A 14586-nucleotide genomic window follows, 5' to 3' on the forward strand; every position below is an offset into this window, starting at 1 on the left:
AGGGCCTCCTCCTTTAGTGCAACTTGCTCTATTTCAGTACGTATAGCCCACTTATAGAGCGAAATACCGGTAAAGAACAAATCTTCGTGTCTCGTTACCTGTTCTGCACTACATTTTATGTTCGGGTATAGGGAAAAGGAAACAAAGTGATTTCCGCTTCTCAATGTATTTATTATAATCGAGCTACACCGTATTTACTCGTGCTCCCCTACATTGACCGTCATTTTTTTTTTCGCGCATGCGCAGATTCGAGTGAGTCTGTGCGGAAGACGGACAGCATGTCCATGTCGGCGTACACAAAGGAGAAGCAGTTCTGCGACTCGTCCGGGGACGAAGGCGCCACGCAGCGCGAGCCACTCTACTACCCGTCGCCGTATGCCACCACTCAGGTGTCAGCGGGTGGCGAGATGTCCTCGTGCACTTCGCCGGGCCGTCGAATGGCGGGCAGCGTGAGCGGCGCGGACTTTGGCCATGCCGCCGGCACATTGCAGCGGACTCGCTACGGCAACAGGATGCACCTGTACGACGTTCCCCTGAGGCCCAAACAGGTACCCGAACTGCTCTGCACTCGGACATAACGCTCGAAATGGACTGCTGTCTACGAGGCAGTTGGTGCTCTTTTTTCGCGCTGGAAGATTGTGGGCGAGTATTAGCGCTGTTGTTGCGTCTGTTATTTCCGTTTGTATGATGCTCTGTGAATAGCAACTTTCTTCGTTGGAATGTGTGAGAGTGGCGAATTATTCGGGTGACGGAAGGGGCTTTCAGCCACACGTAGCGCTAAAAGACATTTGGGTTTCACCTTGCGGTGTCAATACCTGGGAGCTCAGTCTAGGTAAAATGACTAGATTATTATTTAGGCTGATCTGATCTCTTTGGCCCCGCTACGCTGTTGGTGTAAAAGCAATTGTGTATGTACAAAATGTGACTATAATTTTTATTGCATCGACTGATTCCACGGTAACACTTGAGGAAGCAGGCTATAAACACGTCAGGAAGTCCTTCCTGCTTCTGTCGCTGAAGTGCAAGTCCATGAATAATGATGTCTACTGTTTCCCCTAAATGATAATCAAAAATAAATACAGAAATCCCAAAACAAACATGCTGAGACAGTATCCGCTTGTTTTTTTTCTTCGCGTGCCTTAATTGAACCTAACGATGGCTGGTTTACTCGAACAATCTTAGGTAAACTATTAAGCACTGGCTACCATGATTGAGGACTTAGTTGCATTAGAGATTGTTATTAATATCTAAAACACGAAATCTGTATTTTTTACTTTTTGACAGCTGCTAAAATTTAGAAATCGGCAAATAACCTTCTTCCGTGACAAGAGTGTTATACATTCGAACAGAAAGGCACTACTGTGACAAAACTTTAGCAACTGAGGACATGGAGACAGATGTGCTCTGTTGATGAGTCTATTCACCCAAACGATAGGCACGATCTGCCGATGGCAAGCGCCAAAATAAGTTGGCATATCTGAATACTGTTGCAGCCTGTACATTATAGACTGTTTCGATAAAACAAGCTTTATACATAAGCGCTACGAGGTTAAAGGCTCCTGAAGTGCATGGATCGGCAACTATTCAGTTTTGAGCTGTATAAAAGTTGTTCATGATGATTGTTTCGTGCTATACACAAACCGTTCATTTGGAACGACTGTATCACAAAGAAATGTGGCGCAAGAGTGAAATGGTTCTTGTGTACATCTTTTCGGAAAAGTTTTGCCGTGCTGCTAACAATTATGGTTGGTCGGAACGACTGTCGTCAAGGCAAGAAGGCCTTGGAAGGAGTGTGTGCTATGCCTGTTTGTATATCCATAGGATGAATGGGTACTTGGACTGAATGTTCCTTCTGCGAACAAGAAAACTGTGCTACATTGAATGGAGATATCAGCCCAACATGGCTAATTTGCAGTGAAAGTACACGGGTATTGTGTGGTGCTCTAAATTGAAACGTTTCACAAAAATGTGAACTACTTCTGCATCATTCTCTCAGTTAATGTGATGAGGTAAATATGCTGCGGCTGTTGCTGTTAGGCCCATAAAGCTGGACATTCCTATATGTTTACTCTCTCTAACCGTTGAGAAAAAGGACCTAACATTAAACTAACTATAATTATATCTGTGCTGTAACCTACAGACTTTACCCACTGAATTCAATACCTAAGAAAAGTGAATTCAAATTACTTATTAAACATTACGACCAGGTTGCTTTGGGACTGGATGGTAAATTTTACTGAATATTTTAATCTAGCATGAGCCTCCCCCTAAAATACACCGAAAAAGTGCATCGGACCATACGCGAAGCTAAAAGTAAGACGGTAATTTTTCTGTCTATTTTTTATGGTGGGCTGAAATGTAATCGTGAATACATCAAATGCGAACAAAATGGAGTGGATGCAAGGTCAGCAAATATTTCTCCATCTCGTCCTTAGGACTGACGAGCAGAACATTTTCTCTTAACAAAATTGTTTTGAAAGCAACAGTCGTTGGCATAGCGAGGCTGGGATATTGACCCATTCTGCCTGTGTTCATGACAACCGTTGTCAAATGCATTGTTATTTTTAATTGTGCTCAATTGAATATAGCATGTTTTTCAATAGCGCTCTATATACCAGTGTTGTGCCTTTTACGCATTAAAAGAACAATTGTTATGTGGATCCAGTGAAGAATGTTAGCAGCTGGTCTTCACTGCATACAGAAGATGTTTGTAGCTTCCTGAGAGTTTTTTCACATTGAACCAAAGTGTATACCCACACGCATGTTTGTGGTTTTATGCAGCGAAAGCAAGACCACGTGTGACCTTGTTAGGAGGCATGAAAATGCCTTGCTTTAAGCCGCAGTTTAATTGCCACATGTTGCGAAGTTACTCCCAAAGCATGCTCAGAAGTGCTACCATCTCAAGATGGAGGAGTTGATGGCTAGTTCTACGGAAAACTTTCGAAATCTTCGTCAGCAGGCCCGGAAAGCTATGTCTCGTCTAGGTGTCGCAAAGGTGCCTCTTGTCATCCTTGCTTGGGGAATTAAAATCTTACACTGCGTCGTGTTACTACAAGCTAAGGTGTTGCAATGGCTTTTGTCCAGACGAATAACTTTCGATGCAGTTGGGACAAAGGAATGCCCATGTTCATATTAAGTATTGAAACAAATGAAGGTTGAACCGTGTAAGGCCTCTAAGCGTTGTTCCAAAGCTTAGCCTGTTGCTCTTGATAAAGCCGTAAAACGCTGCTTCTATTCACAGTTTCGTTTACTTTGTCACCAGTCCTCCAGGAGCACAACGTGTTGTCTTTACGTACAGGTTACGCCCCGCAGAACATTTCCTGCCAGCAGGAAGAAAACAAAAAAAAGAATTTAAAGTGTAATCCAGCATTTCATGTCATACAAAATAAGCATTGTATTCTTCATGGTACTTGTTATGACCCTCTTTTTATTGCCTACGAAGAAACAAGAAGGACCGCAGGAAGATACACTAAACGATTAGGGCTGTCCTGAATTAATTTTTTGCTGATCAAGGTGTTTGTGTGGCGACATGTCAGGAAGTGCGGACATTGGGAACTATTTACAGACTGCACTTTGTTTTTCAAAACTTTTTGTACGTAACGTTGGCTGATGTAATGATGGGCAGAAATAATTTTCCAAAACCCGTGACTAATATTTCATTTCTGTGATCTGCCTATTTTCCTCATTCGCTTAGGTGCCGTCACCACGCCTTCGGAGCACCTATACCTTTGTTTTTATCTGTATGATCAAAGGCCACCTGGTCAGAATGTATCTAATCAACAGTTCAACTTTTTGTGAATGAAATCTTTATTATGAGCTGTTCCGTCGTGCTGCTTCTTTTGGCGGGCTGAGATCACAAAACCGATAGTAATCAAAAAATCAACATGTCTTTTGCCAGGGAGCTGACACAAGTCGCTGTCAGAAATAAATAAATGGTGCTCACATGCCGTTGTAATAATTTATCATTAACCGCTTACAAGCTGTGATGGAAGACATTCCATTAACCAAGTGGTTTCCCATGGTTTTGTGAATAACAGATACAGATATCCTTCCAGATGTGCATAGATGCTGCACAAGAAAACGTAAACAAAGTACACATTAAAATAGCGAATAAAAAGGTGCCGAAATAGTTCCGAAATTGTGCTTTATTTGTTTAGCGCATATATCGATTAAAAAAATTACTAATATAGTGCGCCAAAGTACAATTCGAATTTTAGATGCGCACTAGCTGGCCGAAGCTTGTAACGCAACCTGTGAACATATTACAGCCCCGTATGAACTCTAAGATTACCTTATGTATATATATGATCATGATTTTACCTCCTTGAGTTTTTACAACATAACCTTTTGCAACCCCTTCAATCCACCACCGGAACTAAAAAACAATGCAGGACCATTGGAAACAAAACATAACAAACTTTTACAAGACCGTTCATTACAGCCGTACGTACTGCACCCATGATTACGGTGTCACTAATTTGTCACTAATTTTTAAACTAACCCCTGACCGACAAGCTCGCATTGGATTCGTTATTTAGAATCAAGTGCCGCATAATTACGTCCAACTACGCAAACAAATTTGAGTGCCAATTGATTAGGACAGTGCTGTAAGCAAAGCCTTGGTTGTCTCCTTTGCTTCACCAGAGTGAAGACTACACAGCTTATGCGCGGCTGTGGATGCAGCCGCTTCCCACGGGGGCGCTCAGTTTAGATCAAGGTACGCCCTTTGCTTATTCTGCCCACGTAGACGTCCGTCATAGACGCACACACAATACTTACTTGCATTCATTGCACCTGTTCAACTGTAGTAGTCTTGCTCAGCCCTGGTAGGAATGTCACACCCGCACTTTCATGCACCGCTATGCGCTTTGAAGGCACTGTCATGCACAGGCTGGGTAGTCTTCACTCTTCGTTTGGTAATTCTGCCCTCTCCGTGTTCCGCACTTCTCTTCCTTTCCCTCATAGAAGCCCGCCCTTTAGCACGATCGCTTGACCTTTGCATATAATTTTTATTGACTTTTCAGTTTCGCTTTGTCGTTGCCTATCTCCCACCGCTGCTTTCACAACCAGCACTCTGCACCTCAAAAGCCTGTCGACACAATTTTGCAGGCGTTCTGACTCTTATAAGTCGGACGTTTATAATGGCCCTTGGCAATTAAAAATGCTAAAACCACTTGTTAAAATGAAATCACGGCTACACCGTATCGCCTATCAGTGTTTTTACGTGTAACAGACTGGGCATTAAGAATAGACAGTAGGCTTTTGAGGTCGTCTAAATGTATATACTAGTATTTTGTCTAAACACCCAGCATTTAAAGTAACAAGTGCAAGATTGCATCATTAGTGTATTCATCCTCGTTGACTTTTAATTGGAAGCTGAGGCCATAACGAAGGGGGCTTAAACCCCTGAGGTACACCTTAGGAAAGAGCGCGAAGAACTTGGACAGAGAGGGGGCAAACAGACACGAGCGCTGCCCTCTCTCAGTACAAGTTTTTCGCGCTGTTTCTTTAGGTGTGGCTAAGGCGTTGCGCTGCTGAGCACGAGGTCGCGGGTTCGATTCCCGGCCGCGGCAGCCGCTTTTCTGATGGAGGCGAAAAGCAAAAACGCCCGTGTGTACGAGATTTCGGCGCACGATAAAGATCCCCAGGTGGTCAAAATTAATCCGGAGCCCTCCACTACGGCGCGCCTCATCGCCTGCGTTGCGTCGGCGCGTTAAACCCTACAATCAATCAATCAATCAATCAGTTTCTTTAGGTGTCATGCGTACCCAACTAGCCCAAAGTCAAACCGTGACATATCCTCAGCAGGTGACGAGTAAACTAGTATACGGATGCTTAACTGATACTTCAAGAACGGGATTGTTAGGAAACCTTCCAAGTTTGCTGGTAAGACAATGGGTAATACAGAAAACAATTCACAGGGCGACGTGGCGAACTACAGCGTTTGTTACGATTGCGTTCGTGTTGAAAAAGCGACGTGCGATTGTATTGACACAGTGTGTGTCTTTCTTTAAAATAAAAATAGAAATACAATGTATGAAACAGGACAACACGGCTGTTTAGCCTTACCTCATGGCTTCCTGCAGAAGACATTCGTTGCAAAATCCTCTAAACGGAGAGCAATGCACAAGTGGAAGCAGACAGGGAACACCCTACGAAGGTGTAAATGATGATGAATAAGCATCGAACCCAGTACGTATTACAAAGTGCTGGCACAATCTCTACGAAATGTGCCCCAGTGTATGCTCTCGATGAACGAAAACGAATAAAACAAGTTCGACTAAAAAATTGTACTCAAGTGTTGCGTAATCATTCTTTGGTACATATAAACTCAATTTTTATGAGAGCACTCAATCATATTATTTAGTTAATTCCACCGAAGCATTTGCTTTTTTAAAGTTTATAAAGCGTGAACAAAACCAGGAATTTGTAAAAAATATCGGTTGCTTGTTAGTGGCTGAATATAGACGTGGAATGCAATACGAATATTAGGACTCATCAATACCGTCGTCGAAAAAATTTGTTAAAACTACTTCCAAAGTGAATTTCGAATCGACGTACGGGTAAGCGCATTGCTTAGCCTAAATTTACTAACGGCTTATTGAGTTCAATATCTAGTGGCAATATTACAGACTTTGTTGTAACCAACTATATTTCTTCTTTTTTAAGACGGAGAAACGGACTTGTACTCAGGTAAGGTAGACCATCTTGTCCGCGCGTTTTTAGTACTTTTCTTATACCAAGCATGCACTCGTTTAGGCCCAATTCTGCAATATTTGCTACGAAAAAGTTGTTATAGTACGCTTTGCAGAGACTGTTTATCAAGCAAAATATTGAACGTTTTCAGATTTCGTAGAGCCTCCTGGTTGCGAGACCGCGTATTCTGGGGCAGATGAAGTGTCGCATTACAGGTGAATACTTGGAGTATTTTATTTAATTTGAAGCCCATTTATTGTCTTTTTAATGCACTACTAATTCTAAAATTTATAAAAGATCTCCCGTGATACTCACGTACATGAAGGGTAACGTGTCGAGGTGTCGAGGAAGTAGGTGCCTTACTTCACCATTTGAGTCATTCGTTTATCCAAATAAAACTTTATTTATAGCAGTTACATTTAAAATGAAGTGCAATGACTGTTCGAAAGGCTTTATTTTTGACAGCCGCATAATTGATCCTTAGGTAACTTATGTATGGTAAAGTGCTCATTTTCAGCGTTTTTGCCACGGCTTTAGAGATCAACCAACACCTCAAAATACGTGAGACTTCCCTTCAAGTAGTTTTATTGAAAAATCTTCGGCCCGGCAAAGACGCGTTTTTATTATCAGCCTGTGACGCAAGTAACTATATATGATTCACATTTAAATCCATGTTCCGGAAGCCTTCTGTGTTTTTTTATTTCCAAATGATAAAGTGATGGGAGCATCCACTCATTGTGTCTAAAATATCTGTGAGGAACAAAAGACCGAAAACAGTATTTTGTGCTTTGGATATTGATTGTTGACGTTGGAAAAGGCGATCTTTATTTCATACACTTAGTAAAGAACCTTTTATTGAGCAAATGAGTAAATTTACATAGACAAAAACAATGCACGACAAAGACAGAGCCATGACCCCACCTTAACTCCTTTTTAAAAATGTTGTAATACTGTAGATACGTCTGAAAAGAGATGGAAAAAGCACATGCGAAAATTATGGAACAAAAACGTCGGGATGCAGTTCATGTGTTCAGCACTACCCAAATACGGTTTCCCAAATACATTCAATCTATGATTGCCTAGGAGGCCTTCTCGCAAGACCTCAACGGTCTAGCCATAATGCCTCTCTTATAATTTCTTGAAAAGGTTGTGCACGTTTACGGGTGAAGAAACAGCACTCTTGGGAGAGTTTGTTTATGATTTCGATATAAACGAGTGCTACAAGAAATGTCAATGATAAAGGGGGCAGATGGAGTCTGCCTTCTCGTGGGATGTGTTCGTAGCGCTCTTTTATCTTTCGGTAATGTTGAAAGGCATCCTCAAGTTGAGTAGGATGCGATTAGCGGCCGATGCAAACAAGAATAATTTCTCGTTGAGATGAGGCTTCTCGTACTGCGTTTTCCCAGGTAACTGAATGTTCCGTTCCTTCGCAGGAGCCCCAGAAAATATAGCAAGCAAGAAGCAAGGATAAGTGGTGAAATGATGGATATGGAAGAGCTTTCTGAGGCTGAGTGCGACCGAGACAGGCTTCGATATCACGTGTCGAATCAAAGTATGTATACTTGAATATGTCCGTCATATGTAATTGCATCCCTATGTCACTGCATTAGCAATAATGACATTAGCACTAGATTTTATGTTATCCCTATACAAACTCTACTGATTGAGTGATTATATGCTGTGTGCAATGCCAATGGTACGGCTCCAGCCCCCACCCCCGTAAGTTTTTAGTTACAGACGAGAATTACGGGTCAACGAATATTCAGTTTTGCCTATGAATTTTGTGCGTGTTATTGGTTCTTATTTTGTTCTGGAATTCGATATTCGGGGCCTTCGACGAATATACAGTTAGGGCGGAATGCTTCAGCGTACTACAAATATTTGGCATTGCTTTGGTTTCTAAACAAGAAACATGCTGTAGTCCGAAACCCAATCTTATGAACGAGTCATGCATGGGGACCACGTTTGTGAACATGAGAGTGGAAATCACATACGAGCTCTCTAGCTTGCTTTTCTTCTTCACGCGTAGTGCTACAGTGCTTGTAGATGGTATATCGTGATTTGGAAAATTATGTAACGTAAAGAAAAACTTTGGCGTTCGATTGTTCGGTATTAAGGAGAATAATAATACAATAATATAATATTAATATTACAATAAGAGTGTAATAATCATGTGCAGTTGCCATCATACAAAGTTTATTGGGGGTGGGGGGAGGGCAGTGGAAAATCGTACTCGCAGGCACCTTGGCCAGTCTAAACCCTCCATTTTCGAAGGAAATGTTTTTTATTACCGTTATTTAATGTTACTAAAACATTCACCATTCAACCACCTCTCAAGAAACCGCGAGATGTTCGTGCGCGACATTTCGTTCTGAGAAAGGTACTACCCGCACCCTTCCAGTTCGATGCGGAACGCTATTAAGACGTATTACCATGCCGCGCCGAGCCCAGTACACATAACGAATGCCAAACAAACTAGCATTTTTTACGAAAATAATGCGTATAACTGAGGCGACTGAAGATTTGCTGAAGTAAAAGAAATTACGAGCCTTTCCAAAAATAATTAGAAGTTCTTGTCTAGACTGTGAGTTCTTTACACCGAAATTTCTTCTTTTTCTAAATTCTACCCGATCTCCATCTACGCTATTATAACTATTCCAGGTGTTAATTCCGCCAAATCTGCATTTTTGTGTAAATAAAGGGCGTTACACGATTTGCCATTTTCGCTTTTTTTTTCTCTAATTTTCTTATTAATGCGAAGCATTTACTGCCGAGTAAACTTGTAACACCCAGAATTTACACAAAAATACAGATATCAGTGTAGTTACTCCACGTGTAATCGTCATAACAGCCTAAATGGAAATAACGGCTCGAACGAATTTATGAACAACGGAAAAGTAAGAAATATGTAAAACAACTACGGAAAATGGCGAACCATGTTACGCCCTGCATTTCCGCTATCATGCAGGTTTCGCGGAAGTTCCACCTGTAATAGTTATATTAGCGGAAAGGGAGATAATTTGTTGAGATAAATTTTGAAAAACTAGAAGTAAAGAAAAATACACAAAAATTCAGAAAAATGGCGAAAACGTGGATTTCATGGAGGTTTCCCCTGAAATCCTTATAACACTGTAAATGAAGATAATTGGACGAAGAAAATTTTGACAAATTAAAAATTAATACAAATATAAAAAAATGCGGGAAATGGCGAACCGCGTAACTTCCCGCATTTCCATAGTAATGCAGATTTCACGGAAGTTTCACATATACTTGTTACAACATTGTAAGTGAAGATAAATAGTAGGACGGAATTTTGAAGAACTAGAAAATCGGAAAATTAAAAAATACGAAAAATTGCGAACCGTGTAAAACCATGCATTTCCGCAATTATGCAGATTTCGCGGAAGTTGCACCTGTAATCGTAATTAAATGGAGGTAGTTGATCGAACAGAATCTTTGAAAAACTAAGAAAAGAAGAAAAATGTAAGCAATTAAGAAAACGCAAACCTTGTAAATTTACAAAAAATGCGGATTTGGCGCAACTAACACATGTAATCATTATAATAGCGCAAATGGAGATAATTGGCCGGTCCGGATATAAAAAAAGCAAAACATTTGGCTGTAAAGAACTCACACTCAAAGCAGGCGGCGTAAGAATGCTATGCATTGGTAGACGATTCTCTGAATTTCCGCAGATTTTTTGGTTTCTCAAAATTATGTCCGACCAGTCATCTCCAATCACGCTATTATAACGATTAAAAGTGGTCCTTCCGGTAAATCTGCATTTTTGTGCGGAAATTCTGGGTGTCAAACGCTCCTGTCGGAGGGGTACTCAGCAGGGGTACTCATTAAGATTTCCGCGCTTATTAGGCTTGAACACCGGTCATTTGCGCTTGAACTCACAGTTCTACAATTACGAAACTGACACCGAACAGCGGGATTCTTTTAGCGGCTTCTCAAAACCATGGGAGCATTCAAAGCAAGCCACTAGGTGGCAATGGGTGCACCCACAAGGCAACGGAATGTCACCATTCGTACTGATGGGCGTTCATATGTAAAAATCTATATGCATGATAAGCATTTTTGCTAGGTAAATTGGTTTATTATGACACCTGTCTAAAGGATAATTAAAAGCGACGTTTTCTCTCACGCACAAAAACACACAAAAAACAAATCGCAACACACAGTGCACCCCGTATCTTTTTGGGAGCGCCGACTTTAGTTTCAGGTTATGTCCCAAGGAGCAAGCTTGTTTACATACTTGTTTAAGATGTGATTGTTGAAAGGTTAGAGACACAAACTTGAAGTGAGATACAAAGCAGTAATGCCTGATGGAAATCAGAATAGGCGACAGTTTTTTTATGACGATAGAAATCATATAATGGCAACACCTCAGCCCATACTCGAAAAAAAGAAGGTACTAGCTAAAAAATGTTGTCAATATTATGTTGATACACTAAAAAAGCATGAAAGACAGCGCACCCACACAGTTCAACCTCACAGGGAGCAGCGTCTGTTACACCCTTAAGACCCGCGTGACGTTGCTAATGGCATTACTAAAGCGGTTACTAATGTCATTTCTACTTCTGATAATTTGTAATCATATTTTATTTGCGTGTCTTAGTTTTAATGATGCTTTTCGGAGCAACCATTACTCCTTTAAAACTGAAACTTCTACCTGTAAGCTCGCCACGTATGTGTTACGATAAAAATGTTTTAAAATGTGCCCATGCGCTCTGTATGCATTACTAATGTCATTTCTACTTCTGATAATTTGTAATCATATTTTATTTGCGTGTCTTAGTTTTAATGATGCTTTTCGGAGCAACCATTGCTACTTTAAAACTGAAACTTCTACCTGTAAGCTCGCCACGTATGTGTTACAGTAAAAATGTTTTAAAATGTGACCATGCGCTCTGTATGCAAGGTTTATCATGCAGTCAAACTGTAACACGCGGCCGGAGTTTTTCGGCCGCCTCCAATGCGGCGTTCCCACTTACAGGTGCCAGTAAATGCGAGAGTGTGGCTACGTCATCGGTAAACCCAGCCAATTCTTCCCCCCTTTCTTCAATTTCTTATCCAACCTGGCGCTTACTCGCATGCACATGTAGTTGTGCTAGAGGAACTTTCCGCGTAAACGGGAATCAGATATTCCGTTCGCCTATCCATGCAAAACTTCGATTTGAAGAAACGGCGCGTTGATAATACATTTTGCCGCTTTCTTTTTCCAGACTCTCTACTCAGAAGCCAGCGGGATCTGCCATCAAACAAATTTTTTACAGAGGTTTTTTGAACACGCCATTGTTGCCTTCTAACAAAAAACATCGCAACTTCCGTTCACAGGTTAGGCACATCGTAAGAATTTAACCGGAGTGTCGCCCGCAGTTATAATTGCTCGTAAATGTTAAATATATCTGATCGTTAACTGCGAGGGGTTTCATACGTCATTGCCATTTTTCCAAGGTACTATCATCGTGATCAATTTAAGTACGAAAAACGGAGCGCGTGGCTTCAGTACATGCCGCGACGCCTGGCGACGGGCCGCGTATGCGCAGTACGAACAATTACGATACTTCGTGTCCAACCTTGGTATGAAAAGAGCATCGTTCAGCGCGCGAGAATATTGGTTTGTCTTCCCGCCGCGTTCGGCGCACACTCATGAGAGTGTTATCTAACTTTGTCGCTGCGTTGAGTGAGAACGGCGCACGCAACTATAATAATGCGAAGTAGTAGGCCTCTACCCGCCAAGGAAATTTTCGTGTCCGCGTCAGCAGAGAACGCCAGGCTAAATGAAAGAAATGACTGGCACCGCGAGGAATAGAACCTGGACCCGAATAGAGAAACGGAGCGACAGCCCATCGTCTTACCGACTAAGCTACGCCCACTCGAGGAAACAGGGAGGCAGGCGATTTACTCAGTGGGCACAGCGGCTGCTCTACTACCAGCGCTCATTCAAAGCCGTCGTGCTTAGTGCAAGGCCGTGCCTAGAGCGCCGTCCGACGGTATTATAAGCACTTCACTATATCGACGTCCACCGGTGTTTTGTAACAAAATTGCCGCGTCTGGCTCTACATCTCTCTAGATAACGTAAAGCTAGGCAACCTAACCTAAACATAACATAACATGACCTAACACACACAAATAAATCATTTAAAGCACCAAGAACTAACCTAAGCCATAAAATTATGGTAAAATTTAAAGATGAAAAAAAAAAACGAGGCAAAAGTAGGTCTCGAACCACCGTCCTTGGGATCAAGAAGCTAAGACGTACCCTCTACACTACAACGACAGATGTCTCGGACTGCGATAGCCTAGTATTAAGTATTCGACTGTCGTCGGACGGCACTCTAGACACTGCGTTAGTGCAAACCGCATAATGTATGATAACAGAAATCACGTGGTTTGGATTAGTCGCGAACGGAACAGCGTCTGGGGCAGTGTCAGGGCTTTGTCGATGACGCATGAAACAAGAGTGAGGGGGAGGCAGTGAGAGAGATGACGCCATAGCCGCACGTGCCGCCCTCGTCCTCACTCTTCGCCAGGCGCTGCTCTCCGTTTTCTTTGTGCCGTCGGTGCTGCGTTCGCTCACTTGGTTACGCGGACGTCGCCCCACTGAAACCCTGGTAATGGCTGTCAGAGTCTCTGGTTTCCCTATTTGTAGAGCCACGCGTGAATTTAAGTGATGTCACTTGGGCAATCGTTGCGGGTGTCGTTTACAGCTTCGCAGTCCAACCCGCTTCACAGCAAGGATTGGAGCCAAATTTATTTATTTTTTATTTCGCGCCGAGTGCCCAACAGACGATGGAAAGGCGATGGTCTTTCCATACCAATGTTGGACACGAACTCTCGTAACTTACTCGCTGCGCATACACGGCCCGTCGCTAGGATGCCCGGCATGTACTGAAAGCCGTGCACTCCGTTGTTCGTATTTCATTTTTATCACGATAGTACGTCAGATTGAGGTACCGGATGAACCTCTGGTGGGAAACACTGCAAGCCACATTTTCTGGGTATGTGCCCGGAGAAAGGGGTAGAATGCCGCTCCGTGTGCTATTCTTTTGTATCTGCAGCTAAAAGGACACCATTACACAAAATAAGGGGTCAACGCACCATTGAACGTATAAATACACCCCGCCACCATGCAAACCCCGAGAAACCACGTCCACGCTATTGTTACTCGAAGAGATACCGGAGCTGGTGTTTTGCATGGTGACGAAAGAATAGAAGAATAGTAATTTTAATATAATAAAAACCACCATAAGGTCAACTTGATGATGGCAGGTGTTTTTTTATTGTGCAGCATAATTAGGTCCACCAGCGTGATGGCGTTAAAGGATCATTCAGGACCCGCATTGCTTCCACAGACCTCTATGCTTTTGAGGACTCCTGGAATTAATTGCTGTTTGCTTTGCCTAACATCAGGAACGTCCTGCCAATTTCTTTTGTCATTTGTATATAACGGGGCGGCTATTATTGTCCTTGTATTTAGTGAACCTTTTAGAGAGCCCGAGTCTTCGTTCCCCACGGCCGTCCGTATACGTCACCGTTGACGCTGCGAATCCACCAGAATAAGCGTCAAGTACTGGGGTCAGCAAGAAATGCAGCCCTGGCTCCATCCACTTTGTATCAAATGCAAGAGAAGGAAACAAAAGCTTGGTTGTTCGTGTCTTTTTACTAATAAATATTTAATTTTTACTGAACACTTGAGTTATCTCTCCTTGTTCTTCGGAAATCTTGATGTGCACTAAAAATGGGAACGTTTAATCGGAAGTGCTCAACCCGCAGCATTTAGAGACCACTAATAACTAAATGAGGACATTCTAAGACAAATTTTACGGCGCTTCTTCGAAATATTGCTAAAATGGCACTTACTCGAGGTGTTCTTCCGTC

At 42.2% G+C, this 14586-nt stretch overlaps 1 protein-coding gene across 2 annotated transcripts in view; it reads left to right on the forward strand.

Annotated features, from left to right (window-relative positions):
• LOC144174972 (cell adhesion molecule Dscam1-like) overlaps window positions 1-14337 on the forward strand; it is a 675942-nt gene extending 661605 nt beyond the window's left edge. For both annotated transcript variants that reach the window (XM_077703965.1, XM_077703964.1), the window contains exons 22-27: window positions 247-548; window positions 4645-4717; window positions 6670-6693; window positions 6848-6911; window positions 8130-8248; window positions 11928-14337. In XM_077703965.1, the coding sequence (XP_077560091.1) occupies window positions 247-548; window positions 4645-4717; window positions 6670-6693; window positions 6848-6911; window positions 8130-8248; window positions 11928-11989 (644 nt within the window). In that variant the 3' untranslated portion in view covers window positions 11990-14337. The remainder of the gene's footprint in view (window positions 1-246; window positions 549-4644; window positions 4718-6669; window positions 6694-6847; window positions 6912-8129; window positions 8249-11927) is intronic.
• Window positions 14338-14586: the final 249 nt, after the last annotated feature.

This window comes from Haemaphysalis longicornis, unplaced genomic scaffold, assembly GCF_048455015.1.
Source record: "Haemaphysalis longicornis isolate Haplotype H1 unplaced genomic scaffold, Haemaphysalis longicornis Haplotype H1 scaffold_3, whole genome shotgun sequence".
In the NCBI taxonomy this organism is placed as follows: domain Eukaryota; kingdom Metazoa; phylum Arthropoda; class Arachnida; order Ixodida; family Ixodidae; genus Haemaphysalis; species Haemaphysalis longicornis.